The sequence below is a fragment of the Pelodiscus sinensis genome, chromosome 5 (assembly GCF_052426305.1).
Source record: "Pelodiscus sinensis isolate ZL-2025 chromosome 5, ASM5242630v1, whole genome shotgun sequence".
Taxonomy (NCBI): Eukaryota; Metazoa; Chordata; order Testudines; family Trionychidae; genus Pelodiscus; species Pelodiscus sinensis.
Genome location: NC_143056.1, coordinates 100,688,846 through 100,703,273, shown reverse-complemented (window position 1 = coordinate 100,703,273; position 14,428 = coordinate 100,688,846). Strand labels below are relative to the sequence as shown.

The window sequence follows — 14,428 nt, the reverse complement described above, 5'->3', positions numbered from 1 at the left end:
TATAAGGGCACTAGCCAAAAAAGCACAAATGGTACTGAAAGCCCATAACCCTCTGGATTACCCTAAGCACTAACCATTTCAGATAGCAAAATGTAAGAGGAAATGTAATGGTTCAATTTCAATGAGCCAAATGTTATAAATACAACTTTTGGCTTCCATAAGTATTTTTATAAAGAGCTGTGATAGCTCATGAAAATGCATCTGGTGAGCGTACTTGCTACAGGTTGATCTCCTCTAGTCCAGCACCCTCAAGACCTGACAGGTGCTGAACCAGAGAATTTGCCTATCCATGGAAGTCTAGCAGCATCTCCAACACTTCCACTGCTTACTAGGCTCTCAGAGGACATTGAGGGGTAAATTCAAGCTAGATAACAGCACAGAACATGGAGAGGCAGGACTGCTGGCTGTAAAAAAATTTTATGGGACCGCGGGAAACTTGGTCACACCCATGCTAAGTGGACATCCGAAAAATTAAAATCATGCCAGACCATGGATGTTCCCAGACCAAAGAGGTTCAACCTGTATTTTTCTTTTCTTAAATCCATCCAAATTCACAAGTCTAATTAAAATCTCCTAGTCTCTCCAATACTCCCGAAAGCAAAAGCATTTTAAAAAGTAACCATTTGTGGTTCTTTTCACTCTTTCTACATATATAAACCACAAACCCCCCAAACTCTCCTTTTCCTAAATTCCCCAAAAGTCCTTTTTAAAAATGTGCTCATAAAAGGGTGTTTTTTTCCTGACCTATACTGAAACCATACAGAGAAACATAATATTATCATTCTTCTACTCTAGAGTCAACTGGAGCCATCAGAAAAAAACACTCAGAACAAAAGTGTAATGCAGTGATTTCATCCCCAATATTGGTATGTGCATTCACCACTCTACTGAGTCCTACACATAATACAATTTTAAATGTAATGGAACAGAAGTTCTTCTGCTCTGCGGTGTAACTTCAGTTAAATCACCCTCATTGTGTGTCCAACATAATGAAGGGCTTGCAGACTTGGAAAGTGATTTGTGCTTAAGTTCAAGGCTGTGTCACATAGCTCCCTGAAGCACTTTTGTATGATAAAAACTATGCTTCTTTGGCATAAGCAGTTTTTGAAGTAAACGTAAGCAAATAAAATAGAGCTTTGTATGGAAATTCCCGTATATCCAGGAAAGAATATATTACATGTTATAACAGTGTTTGGGACTTTACTGGGTTTTTATTTTATTTTTAAAATAACAATTGAATAATATATCTCTACAGGTCTTGTTTGTTAGTTGTAAAAATATAAATGGAAAGATAGGTCAATGTGAAAGACTTGGAATCTGTTAAGAGTTGGCAAATAAATTAGCGGGAAACATTAATGAGAAATGCAAGTGTTTGTGTTTTGTTTATATAGGAGCAATACTGATGTTCTCAGGTCAAAGGGGAATTTTAGCTTTTTCAGTTTTTAGTTGTCATAGAAAACCAAAAAGAACCCCCAAACATTCAATTTTCTAAATTTGCTCTTGATGAGGGAGATTTTTTTTCTGTCAATATTGGAACCATAAAGCATGAGAAATATAATATTTTCCTTCTTTATCTCCTACTGTAAATGAATAAATGGGAGGCAGTATTCATTTTAAAATAATATTCCCCTTGGGAGATCAATATGAAAAATTTTCTCCAATTAAAATGGTAGGTGATATGTAACATGTCAGACAGTCCTAATGAAAAAAACAGCCCCCAAGTTGGAGATATATTGGCAAACATTTCTGCAGTCATATGACAAATAGCGAACACAGACAACAGTGAATAGGATTTGATTTGAATATAATAGCTTCTCATAGGGCGCCCGGCCTGCTGTCCAGGGGGAAGGGCAGCGAACCTCAGTGACCCCTCAAATAGAGTCCATCCCACGTATGTTTATGCCTCCTGCAATCTTCACCAACCACCTGGGCTGTCAGGCAAGCCTCTTACTGGGCCTGTCTCTACTCAAGGCTTGTGCCCCTCTCTCCTGGGACAGCATGTCTTAGTCTAGGTCTAAACTACGGGACTAGTTTTTTCCGATAAATTTTGCGGAAAAGGTTTTTCTGCCATTTGGCCCCGTATAAATGGTGGAAAAGCCTCCTCTTTCAGCGGAGCCCTTATGCCTCGTGAAATGAGGTATACAAGGCTCCCTGAAAGAGCACGTTTTCTCTTGCCGAAAAAGCGGACGCCTTCTTTAGACGTGGCAGAACTTTTCTGGGATACCTCCAGTGTCCCAGAAAACTCTACAGTCTAGACATAGCCTGAGTCTCAAACTTGCCTTTATTACCTATGATAGTGAAGACCGCACTGAAAGATCAAAAATAAGATGGAAAAAAGACAATGAAGTGGGAACCAAAAACCAGTATTAAAAAAACAAAAATCCCCATTTTCTATGCATGTTTTTGTAGATTAATCTTCAGCTATTTGTGGTTTAGTGCCATAAAACCATGGATTCTGTAGGTTAGAAACTCTGCACTACTTTGATTTAAGAGAGAAAAAGTTTGTATTTTAAGAATTGTTTATTTATCCATCTGAAACTGGTGAAAGAAAGAGGACTATATAAATGATGCTTTACACATGCAGCCATCCTCACAAACAATCAGAGTTAGTGCCCACTGAAATCAATGGGAATCTTTCCATATGGACATAAATAATGCTGCAAACTCAAGATTTTATATTTAATCTTGTGCTATCTGCTGTTTGTTCCAAAAACAAAAATAAAAACAAAAACAGAAATAAAAAAACTTTCCCTTGGCACCGAGAATTACGTAATTACACTGTATTTAAGCCCCTTTAAAAAAAGGGAGAGAATAAGTCTCTAGCTCACGTGGTGGCAAAGAGAAGCTTGGAAATTTAACCCAACAGCACATTTCAAATCTCAAATGCCAGAAGGCAAGTCAACCTCATTTTTATTTTTTTAAATCTCAATTTTTAACCAAACTTCCTGGTTTGGGGGGGCCCTACTCAAGATTTTTGAAAACTTGGGGCTGTTCTGTAGATTTGTATCACATCTATCACAAGAATCCCCATACTCCTTGTTTTAGTCTCTAGATTCATAGAATACAAGGGCTGGAAGAGACCTCATGAGGTCAAGTCCAGCCCCCTGCCCAAAGCAGGACCAATCCCAAGTAAATTATCCCAGCCAGGGCTTTGTCAGGCTGTGGCTTAAAAACCTATAGGGATGGAGATCCCACCCCCTCCCTAGGTAACCAATTCCAGTGCTTCACCACCCTCCTAGGGAAATAGTTTTTCCTAATGTCCAATGTAGACCTACCCCATTGCAACTTGAGACAATTGCCCCCATTTGGTCATCTGTCACCACTGAGAACAGCCTCTCTCCATCCATTTTGGAACTCCACTTCAGGTAGTTGAAGGCTGCTTTCAAATCCCCCCTCACTCTTCTCTTCTGTAGAATCAAGTAGCCCAAGTCCCTCAGCCTCTCCTCATAGGTCATGTGCTCCTAATGCTCATGTGTCCTAATCATTTTTGTTGCCTTCCACTGGACCCTCTCCAATGCGTCCACATCCTTTCTGTAATGGGGGACCCAGAACTGGACGCAATACTCCAGGGCTGCGTCTAGACTGGCATGATTTTGCGGAATTACTTTTAACGGAAAAGTTTTTCCATTAAAAGTATTTCCGCAAAAGTGAGTCTAGATTGGCACGGATGCTTTTGCGCAAAAAGTCCTTTTGCGTAAAAACATCCATGGCCAGTCTAGACGCGATTTTGCACAAGAAAGCCCCGATTGCCATTTTAGCCATCAGGGCTTTTTTGCGCAAAACAGTTCTTCCCTGTGTACACTGGGTATTCTTACGCAGGAGGGCTTTTTCCCGAGCAGGAGCGTGAAAGTATTTGCGCAAGAAGCACTGATTTTGTACATTACAAAGTCAGTGCTCTTGCGCAAATTCAAGCGGCCAGTGCAGACAGCTGGCAAGTTTTTGCGTGAAAGCGGCCACTTTTACGCAAAATCTTGCCAGTCTAGACGCACCCTAGGTGTGGTCTCACCAGTGTCAAATAAAGGGGAATAATCACTTCTCTAGATCTGCTAGCAATGCTCCATCTAATATACTCCAATATGCTGCCAGCGTACATTGTTGACTTGTATCCATCTTCTCATCCACTGTAATGCCCATGTCCTTTTTTGCAGAACTTCTGCTTAGTAAGTCAGTCCCCAGCCTGTAACAATGCTTGGGATTCTTCCATCCCAAGTGCAGGACTCTGCACTTGTCCTTGTTGAACCTCATCAGATTGCTTTTGGCCCAATCCTCCTATTTGCTAGGTCACTCTGGACCCTATCCCTGACCTCCAATGTATCTATCTCTCCCCCTAGCTTAGTGTCATCCTCAAAACTTGCTGGGGGTGCAATCCAGCCCCTCATCCAGATCATCAATAAAGACGTTGAACAAAACCAGCCCAAGAACCAATCCTTGGGGCACTCTAATTGAAACTGACCACCAACCAGACACGGATACATTGATCACTACCCATTGAGCCCAACAATTTAGCCAATTTTCTATCCACCTTACAGCCTGTTTATCCAATCCATACTTCCTTAACTTGCTGGCAAGAATATTGTTCAACTGAAATAATAATGATAATCACAGGTTCAACTGTAATAATAAAATAATACTCACGTGGATAATCTTTTGGATGTGTCTTCTCTGACCAGTTTCCATAAAAAGTTAGCCTGTATTTTGCAGTTCCACAAGCACAACAGTCTAAGATTGGTTTATCAGTCACCCCTTCAAAGGACGAGTCTAAAAAAATCAGCAGGAGTAGCAGTTACTGAAAGTGTTCACATTCAATTCAACAGATGACAGCAAAACTCCAATTATAAACATGAGTATCTCAGCAGCACTCATGGTGTTTTATTATTCAGAGTTACAGTTACCTAGGGGGTATCACTGGAACCTTGATATTTCAAAGTGACATTCGTGATTTGGCTTTTTATCCCTGTATATGAACCTGCCAATATGGCTTTTGGTTCTCTTTAGATCCAAAACTAGACAAGGGCCTGTTTTCTGGTTTTTACTTTGATTTGGATTAAAATTTCCTAAGAAGTGCTGCTCTTGTGAGACAGCTGTCCTTCAAGATGGTAAAAATCTTCTGTTTGGTCTGAAATCTCACAAGAATCACGGGTATGGGTAATTGGTGAAGGTGGGGCGGCGGGAGGCAAACCCCCAGTCCCACCCGCACCCCCTGTGCTGAGGCCCTGCCCCCCACCACGGTGAGGCAGGGAACACCTGCACGTGAACACCACCCCCCACCACAGGGATGAGAGATGGGTGAGTGGGCATTGTATGCCCCAGCTTTCCTGGCCCTAGAACACAGGGAGGAAGGGCACCATGTGGACCCAGCCTCCCCACCCCAGAGCACAGAGCAGGTGGGTGGCATGCAGCTCCAGCCTCCCTGGCCTCGGAGCACAGGTAGGGAGAAGGCATTGGTGGGGTGGAGTGTGGGAGCAGCCAGGCTGGCCGTTTGGGAAGGCAAAACCCTCCCCCGCCTATGAAAGCTGCTGCCCATACACTTAAGCCTGCTCTGCACCCTGGAACCGGTCAGCAGCAGGCCCAGCTCCTAAGTGGAGGCCAGTAGCTAACTCTCACATGATAAAAAATCAAAACAAGACAAAAAAAATGAAGCCATTCCCATTTCAAACCAAGCTCAAAATGAGCTCCGTCCGTTTTTGCTCAGCAATGCCTGGCAACAAACCAGGACCCGGGACAATGGGAGTGTGGAGCCAGAGCTTGGCACGGGGACTGCCTGTGGAGCTGAACTTAATGCTGGCCACTTTCAGGGTGCAGTGTGGTCCAGTGTGCCAGGACCAAACCATGCCACTGCATCATGGACAAGGAGCCACTGGAAGTAAGTCTGTGCCATGTCCCAGCCCTGAGCCACCCCCCCATCCCAGAAACCCCCTCCTGCACCCCAAACACCTCATCCCGCCCCAAAGCATGCACCTCCATAGTCTGCACCCCCTGTACCCTATCCCCATGCCCCAGCTCAGAATCCCCATTCACATACTGAACCCCTCTCTCCCAACCCCCAGCCTGCATCCCAAACCCCTCATCTTTGGCCCCACCCCAGAGCCAATGCCCCCAGCCAAAGTCTTCACCCCCACACCCTCAACCCCTCATTCCTGTGGCCCCACCCTGGAGACCGACTTCAGCCCTACACAGTGCCCCACTCACACTGCTGCTGTATGGTGAAGTGGGCACATGCAAATTCCCTTATAGGAAATCCCAGTGGGCGGGGATAATCAAAAGCTGGGGCCACAGCCGGGCAATGTGCCACAGCCTGGCAGGCAGGGTTTTGCCACCCACCACTGGTCCACTGCCCAGTGGTTGGGAACCGCTGTTCTAACACAGAGCAAAGGCACAATTGCTGGTGACTCCCAGGAGCCTGCCCGGGCCGCAAGAGGCGGGCACCCGCCTGGTCTAGTGCGGAGATCATGGACCTCATCGAGGTTTGGGGGAGGCCTACAAATCAAATGCCTTACTGAAATCGAGGTAGATTAGATCCACTGCATTTCCTTTATCTAACAAATCTGGTACTTTCTCAAAGAAGGAGATCAGGTTGGTTTGGCACTATCTACCTTTTGTAAAACCATGTTGTAATTTGTCCCAATTACCATTAACCTCAATGTCCCTAACTACTTTCTCCTTCAAAAATTTTTCCAAGACCTTGCATACTACAGATGTCAAACTAACAGGCCTGTAGTTACCCGGGCCACTTTTTTTCCCTTTCTTAAAAATAGGAACTATATTAGCAATTCTCCAGTCAAATGGTACAACCCCTGAGTTTAGAGATTCATTACAAATTTTTGCTAACAGACTTGCAATTTCATGTGCCAGTTCCTTTACTATTCTTGGATGAAGATTATCTGGGCCCCCTGATTTACTCCCATTAGGTATGTCTACACTACCCTCCTAGTTTGAACTAGGAGGGTAATGTAGGCATACCGCACTTGCAAATGAAGCCCGGGATTTGAATTTCCCGGGCTTCATTTGCATAAGCGGGGAGCCGCCATTTTTAAATCCCCGCTGGTTCGAACCCCGTGCAGCACGGCTACACGGGGCTCGAACTAGGTAGTTCGGACTAGGATTCCTATTCCGAACTACCGGTACATATCATCAATTCACAGACACTTACCTTCCTTCCTTCCCCCTCCCTCCCCCGCATCCCCCTCCTGTTCTGAAATGTGATTTGTCCTTTTCATATGTGTTCTTTTTTTTTTAATTGTATCCTTTGGTATATATGATGTACCTGTGTACGAGGTGTACCGGTAGTTCGGAATAGGAATCCTAGTCCGAACTACCTAGTTTGAGCCCCGTGTAGCCGCGCTGCACGGGGTTCGAACCAGCGGGGATTTAAAAATGGTGGCTCCCCGCTTATGCAAATGAAGCCCGGGAAATTCAAATCCCGGGATTCATTTGCAAGTGCGGTATGCCTACATTACCCTCCTAGTTCGAACTAGCGGGGTAGTGTAGACATACCCATTAAGATGTTCGAGTTTGGCTTCTACCTCGGATTTGGTAATATCTACCTCCATATCCTTATTCCCATTTGTTATGTTGCCATTATCCCTTCATTAGCCTCATTAAATACTGAAGCAAAGTATTTGTTTAGATATTGGGGCATGCCTAGATTATCCTTAGCCTCCACTCCATCCTCATGATTAGCGGTCCCACTTCCTCTTTTTTTGTTTTCTTCCTATTTATATGGCTATAAAACCTTTTAGTATTGATTTTAATTCCCTTTGCAAGGTCCAACTCAACATGATTTTTAGCCTTTTTCACTTTGTCCCTACATGCTCGAACCTCAATAAGATAGCTGATCCCTCCCATCTTCCACTCCTTATGAACAAACACTCAAACTATCTTACCCATTACCAAGACAGCTTCCCCAATTATCACCTCTAATACCATTAACTCACAAACATCCCACTCTCCTCACCTCTAATATCATCAATTCACAGACACTTACCTTCCTTCCTCCCCCCCCCCCGCATCCCCCTCCTGTTCTGAAATGTGATTTGTCCTTTTCATATGTGTTCTTTTTTTTTTAATTGTATCCTTTGGTATATATGGTTGTGACTATTTTCTTCCACTATTTGATCTGAGGAAATGGGTCTGGCCCACGAAAGCTCATCATCTAATAAACCATCTTGTTAGTCTTTAAAGTGCTACATTGTCCTGCATTTTGCTTCAGCTACCCCAGACTAACACAGCTACATTTCTATCACCACTCCTTATATGCTTTCTGCTTTTTCTTAATTACTTCCCTGAGATTCTTGCTCATCTAACTTGGTCTAAAACACCTACCTATACATTTTTTCCTCTTTCTTGGGATACAGGCTTCTGATAGCTTCTGCAACTTTAATTTAAAATAATCCCAGGCCTCCTCCACTTTTAGATCCATAAATTCTTTAGTCCAATCCACTTCCCTAACTAATTTCCTTAATTTATTAAAATTAGCCCTTTTGAAATAAAAAAACCCTAGTCTCAGATTTATTTTTGTTTATTCTTCCATTTAGTTTGAACTGAATTAGCTCATGATTCCTCGAGCCAACGTTGTCCTCTTCAACCATTTCTTCTATGAGGGCCTCACTACTCACCAAAACCAAATCTAAAATGGCTTCACCCCTTGTTGGTTCAACAACTACTTGATGAAGGAATTCATCAGCATTCACATCTAGGAAAATCTGAGCCCTATTATTATTACCAGTATTTGTTCTCCAATCTATATCCAAATTAGATATCTGTATCCAAATTAGATCCTGGTGGTCTATAGCACACCGCAAGCATTATCCCAGGGGAGGCTCTAATAGTTTTCTCCCCCAATGTGATTTTTGCCCAGTCAGACTCAGTCTTCTCCATTCCTTCACTTTTTAATTCTTTATAATCTACCTCATCATTGATTTACAATGCTATTCTACCACCTTTACCTTTATTTCTGTCTTTCCTAAACAGCACATACCCTTCAATACCTGTACTCCAGTCATGCCTAGTATTCCACCATGTTTCTGTTATTCCTATAATATCTGGTTTCACTTCTTGGACCAGTAGCTCTAGTTCCTCCATTTTGTTACCTTGGCTCCTCGCATTGGTGTACAAACATCTTAATTTTTGCTGTTTCACCTCACTCACATTCTTTACCCCATTTGGCATGGATATTGTACCTCCAATATGACCTATTAGGCTAGTATCCACTCTGCCCTTCCTCCTCATGTTCATTCTCCTACCTCCAGCTATATCCTTTCTTACTTCATTTTCCTCCCTTTCAAAGCTAAAATCCGGTGTAGAGATTACCTGGACATCTCCCAACCGTCTCCCCCAAATTCCTAGTTTAAAGCTCTCTTAATCAGTTGTGCCAGCCTCCATCCTAGAAGTGTGTTTTCTTCCCTACTTAGGTGAAGTCCATCCAAAGAGAACATTCCTCTGTCCGTGAATGTCTCCCAGTGGCCATACATCCCAATTCCCTCCTTATAGCACCACTGCCAGAGCCACCTATTGAGCATCATAATCCTATCACACCTTTGTTGCCCTTCTCTAGGATCAGGCAGAATCCCACTGAAAATCACCTGAGCCTCGATTTCCTTAAGCATCCGCCCCAACCTGGCATAGTCTCCCTTGATTCATTCCAGTGAGAATCTAGCCGTGTCATTTGTTCCTACATGAAGGAGATCAATGGATTCTTTCCCGCTCCCTTTAGGATCCTCTTCAACCTTAGTTCCACATCCCGTATCTTAGCACCTGGCAGACAGCACACCCTTCTGTTCTCTGGATCAGCTCTAGTTACAGGCCTGTCTAGTCTTCTCAATAAGGAGTCCCCAATCACATAGACCTGCCTTTTCCTGGTGACAGTGCAATTCTCTGGTCTATCCCTTGTTTCCTCTGGCTGCAAGTCCTTTCCATTCCTATCTTTCCTTGTAATCTTCAACCCATCCTGTATCCTCCTGGTGCTCATTATTGGTGTTGTCTCCATCGACTCTTCCCCTTTATGTATCAGACTAGCCATTCTTCTCTTCTTCCTTGCCTTTCCACCTTCAGTGGCCACCTGCTGTATCCCTTCTTCATTCTCCAACTCCGCATACCTGTTCTTGAGCTCTATTTCTCCTTCACTGGCCCATCTTTTCCTCTGCTTGGTTCCCATAGTCACATGCTTCCACTGTCCATTTTCTTCGCCCAGCAGTCCCCCCTCAGAGGCCTTTGATCCTGCTTCAGTCTGCATGTCTAAGCTTTCCCCTTCAGCCACCTCATGCCTCATGTTCCATCATCTGCTCAAACCCCCTTCGAAACTCGACCAGAGTTTCCACTTGCATCTCCAATCCTCAGATCTTTCCTTCCATCAGTTCTATTAGGCGGCATTTCATGCAAACAAAACTCCTTTCAGGTACCCCCTCCAGAATCATATACCTACCACAGCTGCCACATCCACTCAGTCTCATTGTGTCCTCTACTGCTTTGGTAATGGCCACTGCTATCTCTGTGTTAATCAGCCTTCTCACCTAAATCCTGTTAGTCCAGCAAACACAAACACAAAAACAAACCAAAACATCCTCCTACGGCAAAAACAAACCCTAAACGAGTCCCACAATCCAAACTCCCCTTACAAACTCCCACTCAAACTCCCCTGTTTACAGCTCTGTTTGCTGGCTCCTGCGCCGCTGCTGCGCTGCTGGTGACCTCTTGACTAGTGGCAACTCTCTTGAAGAGCCCTTGGAATTAATTTAAATCATCGGTGGGAGAAGTATCATGTGGAATGATTTCCTCATCCAGTGATGAAGATGACTTATTGGCTGGGGAGGTTCCCAGTTGGTCAGGGTTGACGTCGTCAATGATCTGTCCTCCTTCAGTTTCCAAATCTTCCATTGGAGGAGGGGGACTAGGTGACTGAGAGGGTGGCTGGGATCTGTGACCAGGTGTTGATGGTGCCCACAAACGATGTCTGAATGGTACCCAGTGCCTATATGGAGAGCACCGTGATGGGTAATGTGGGTTGTAGGACCATTCCAGGTACCACAGAGGATGGAAGGAATACCATGGTTGGTGCCATTCATGAGGTATATTTGGCCTAGCGGGGGTGGAGTGTTGAGAGGAGAATAGACTCCTGTGGTCTTCATCATAATCACTGAAGTGTGAGAGAACAGGTGATCTTCATGAATGGGAGACTTCCCTAAGTGGTGATGGAGAATGAGGAACATCATGTGGTGATACTGATTGTGGTCTAATCATCGACACCGGCACACCATGACTATGCTTATAAATGGAACAGTGGCGATCAGAGAAGTGCTCCAACAGTGTGGATGAATGCAGTGTGAATGAAGAAAAGGCATTGGTACTGTTAGGGAAAATACTGGTTCCAGGCTGGAAGAGAGAGGCAAGGGTCTGGTAGATTTTCCCTGGGCCTTTGCTGGTGCCAGTGTTTTACCTGGTACTTGTGGTGCAGCCGGTGCAAGTGTCTTATCCGGTTCCCAGACATCCAATATGCTCTGTGCCAGTGGCATCGGTGCTGAGGTCTGCAGAGTTCATGGTTTCAGTTCCACGACCCATGTGGCATGGAGGCACCTGGTGTCGAAAGTACCTAGCTTATCTCCCATGCTGACCCTGGGAGGCAAGGCGTGGGCTGGAGAGACTCTCTTCTTTGCAGGCAGCTTAGATAAAGGTGAGCCTGCCCATTTTGTTTGTCTAATGGGGGGGTCTCCTCATCAAAGAGCTGATTGAAGCTCCAGCACCTTATCAAAGAGCAACATTGTGGGTGTGTCTAGACTGCATGGCTCCGTCAACGGCATAAAGGATCTGCTGACAAAGGGTTCTAGGGTCGGCAGATCCCCGTCTAGACTGTCGTGCTGTGCCAACAAACAGCTGATTGGCACAGCGCGGTGGCCATTTTGATTTAAATGAAGCAGCTATTATTTAAATCGCTGCTTCATTTCCCTTTGTCATCCTGCCTCATCTACATGGCTCTGTCGACAGAGCCATGTAGTCTAGACACACCCTGTGAGTCTGAGCTCTCTGTCTTTGTGGGTTCTGGCCATGAACCTGCTACAGTGCACACATTTCTGTGGGATGTGTGTGTGACGTAGTGGGGGTACTTGCTGGGCTGTGGTGACCTCTGCTGTCTGGAGCAAGACCCAGCAAGGAAAACCTCACTATGCAAAGGTGATGCCAAACTTGTTGAACCAGACACCCCCCATGGAGAGGAACAAGGGAAGGTGGAGGCTGCCCTGGCTGGGGGGCAGGGCTGGAAGAGGGTGAGTTTAGTTGCGGGCTGGGAGTATGGAGGAGACAGCCTAGGGAAAGGGGCTGGAGTTTAGGGGCCCAGTCTCCCCCATCTCAAGGGGGCCTGAAGCATCCTAGCCCAGCTCTGTGACCAGATTACATCTGTGCTGTGCTGTATCCTGGAGAGGCAATAAACTTCCTCTATTCCACCGGCTGGTGCAGTGTGTTTGTGCCATTTCGGGGTGCAGGAGACGGGGGACCCCCAACGCACCGTCACAGTGTGCCTCACCCAAGCAGCAAATACATGACCCATGACCATCTGAGACTGGCATAAGGTCACGACACTTGTTGCACTTCTTGAAGCTGGGAGAGCCAGGCATTTTGCTAGACTCTTTGCTTCATCTTTCTTCTCCTTCTTTGTGTTTTGTAGGCTTTTTTTTTTTTTTTTTTTTTTTTTGTCTCCCTTGAAAGGGCCATTATCAGGCCCAGTTTTAACTGCTCTGTCTCTGACACGGTAACTATTTACACAAGAAATAAGTCTTTTTTTAAAATAAACAAGTAGAAATAAGTAACTAGAACTTGAAACTAACTACAAACAAAATTTGTATCTACAGGTACTCCAAAAGGAAGAGAGAATCTGACTCCGTCTGTGACCGAGGGTGATATGAAGAAAATTGAGGGGTGTCAGGCCGCGCATGCGAACTCCAAAGGTGCTTACAGAATGCACCTCCATGCTGCACATGTGTGGCCCGACCAGATACTGCTTGGAAAAATCTCGGCTCTGTGGTGCCAGGATGACCCAATACCAACAGTGAAGTACCCACAGGTACATCCACTTGAAGAAGAAACATTATTAGGGAGATCAAAAGAAACAAAACCAGTTGCTAATTATGCTAATGGTGCAGATAAGGAAAGGACAATGGCTCTCTCCCTGTGAGGCCAAAGGCAGTTGAGAAGGAAGGGGGAGCTCATGCCTGTTCAGTTCTAGATTGCCTCAAAGCACATCATGAGGGAGGGTGAGCACATGAGCGGGCTCAACGGGCACTGCTACCAAAAATCTCTGATTACAGGTGTGGGGTGCACATACACCTACAGTGGAGCACCCATAGGGATGCTACTTGAAGAATTGGCACATTTTGAACACCAACGTAAACAAGGGTTAACATCCTTAAAAATACATTAGCTAGTCATGATCAACCCTAGATTCCCATCCACATGGTTGTCCATGATCAGCTAATACGTTGTAAATATGACTTGCCCTGTTTAGCTAACACACAACCTGTCATCATATGGATATGATGGAGATTTACTTCCTATTCCCAACTTCATGTCCTCACTTTTCTACTGGGGTGGGGGGGCGGGAGTACTGTAATCTGGGACACATCACCTTCATATTGGTGCACATAACAAAAGGCATTTGGTGGGGCTGAGGCCAAGGGGTTCCGAGTGTGGAGGGGGCTCACACCAAGGGCGGAGGGTTGGGGTGCAGGAGTGTGAGGGCTCTGGCTGGGTGTGCAGGCTGTGTGTAGGGCTGGGGCAGAGTGTGGGATTCAGAGTTGTTCGGGAGTTCATGGGCCAAGATGCGGCAGAGGGGCTCTGGGCCCAGCTACTCCAGCCCCGGCAAGAGGGTTCTGGGGCCTGGCCACTCCGATGCTGGCAGGGGCAGTGTAGGCTGCTTGGGACACACCTTCCAAGGTGCTGCAGATGCAGCAGGGGGACTGCAGAGCTGTAGCACAATAGGAAGGATCCAGGCTGCCCAAGCTGTGGCAGGGGGACTCCAGGGCCAGGCCTCCCAGGCCACTCCAGCCACAGCCATGCGCCCTGGTGCCAGGCTGGTCCCTGGGACAATTGCCCCCCTTGTCTCCCTCTGTCAGTGGGTTTGCTGGGCTAGGTGTGGGAGGCCCTCCGCCCCACCTGTGTGGGTGCTTTGAGCACCTCTGAAGTGCTAACTCGCATCTGCACAGTCATGTAACATACAGGGTTCTTAGGGCGAGGCCCTTATTGATAAACAGAGACTTGCCTATGTGAGTGTCATTTAATGTGAAGTATGGAAGTCATTGCCTGGTGTCTGGGAGGTATAACCAACTTACAGGGCTGCATGGAAGAAGGGCAAGGATGGAAGTGGAGGAAGGATATAAAGGATCACATAGATGGTCAGAAAACATCCTCAGACCACAGATACCACAGGGCAGAATTGTGGAGGACA

At 45.6% G+C, this 14,428-nt stretch overlaps 1 protein-coding gene across 1 annotated transcript in view; it reads right to left on the bottom strand.

Annotated features, from left to right (window-relative positions):
* SPON1 (spondin 1) overlaps positions 1-14,428 on the bottom strand; it is a 378,928-nt gene that overhangs the window by 255,636 nt on the left and 108,864 nt on the right. Inside the window, exon 5 of the mRNA XM_075927822.2 lies at positions 4,636-4,758. Coding sequence (XP_075783937.2) covers positions 4,636-4,758 — 123 coding nt within the window. The remainder of the gene's footprint in view (positions 1-4,635; positions 4,759-14,428) is intronic.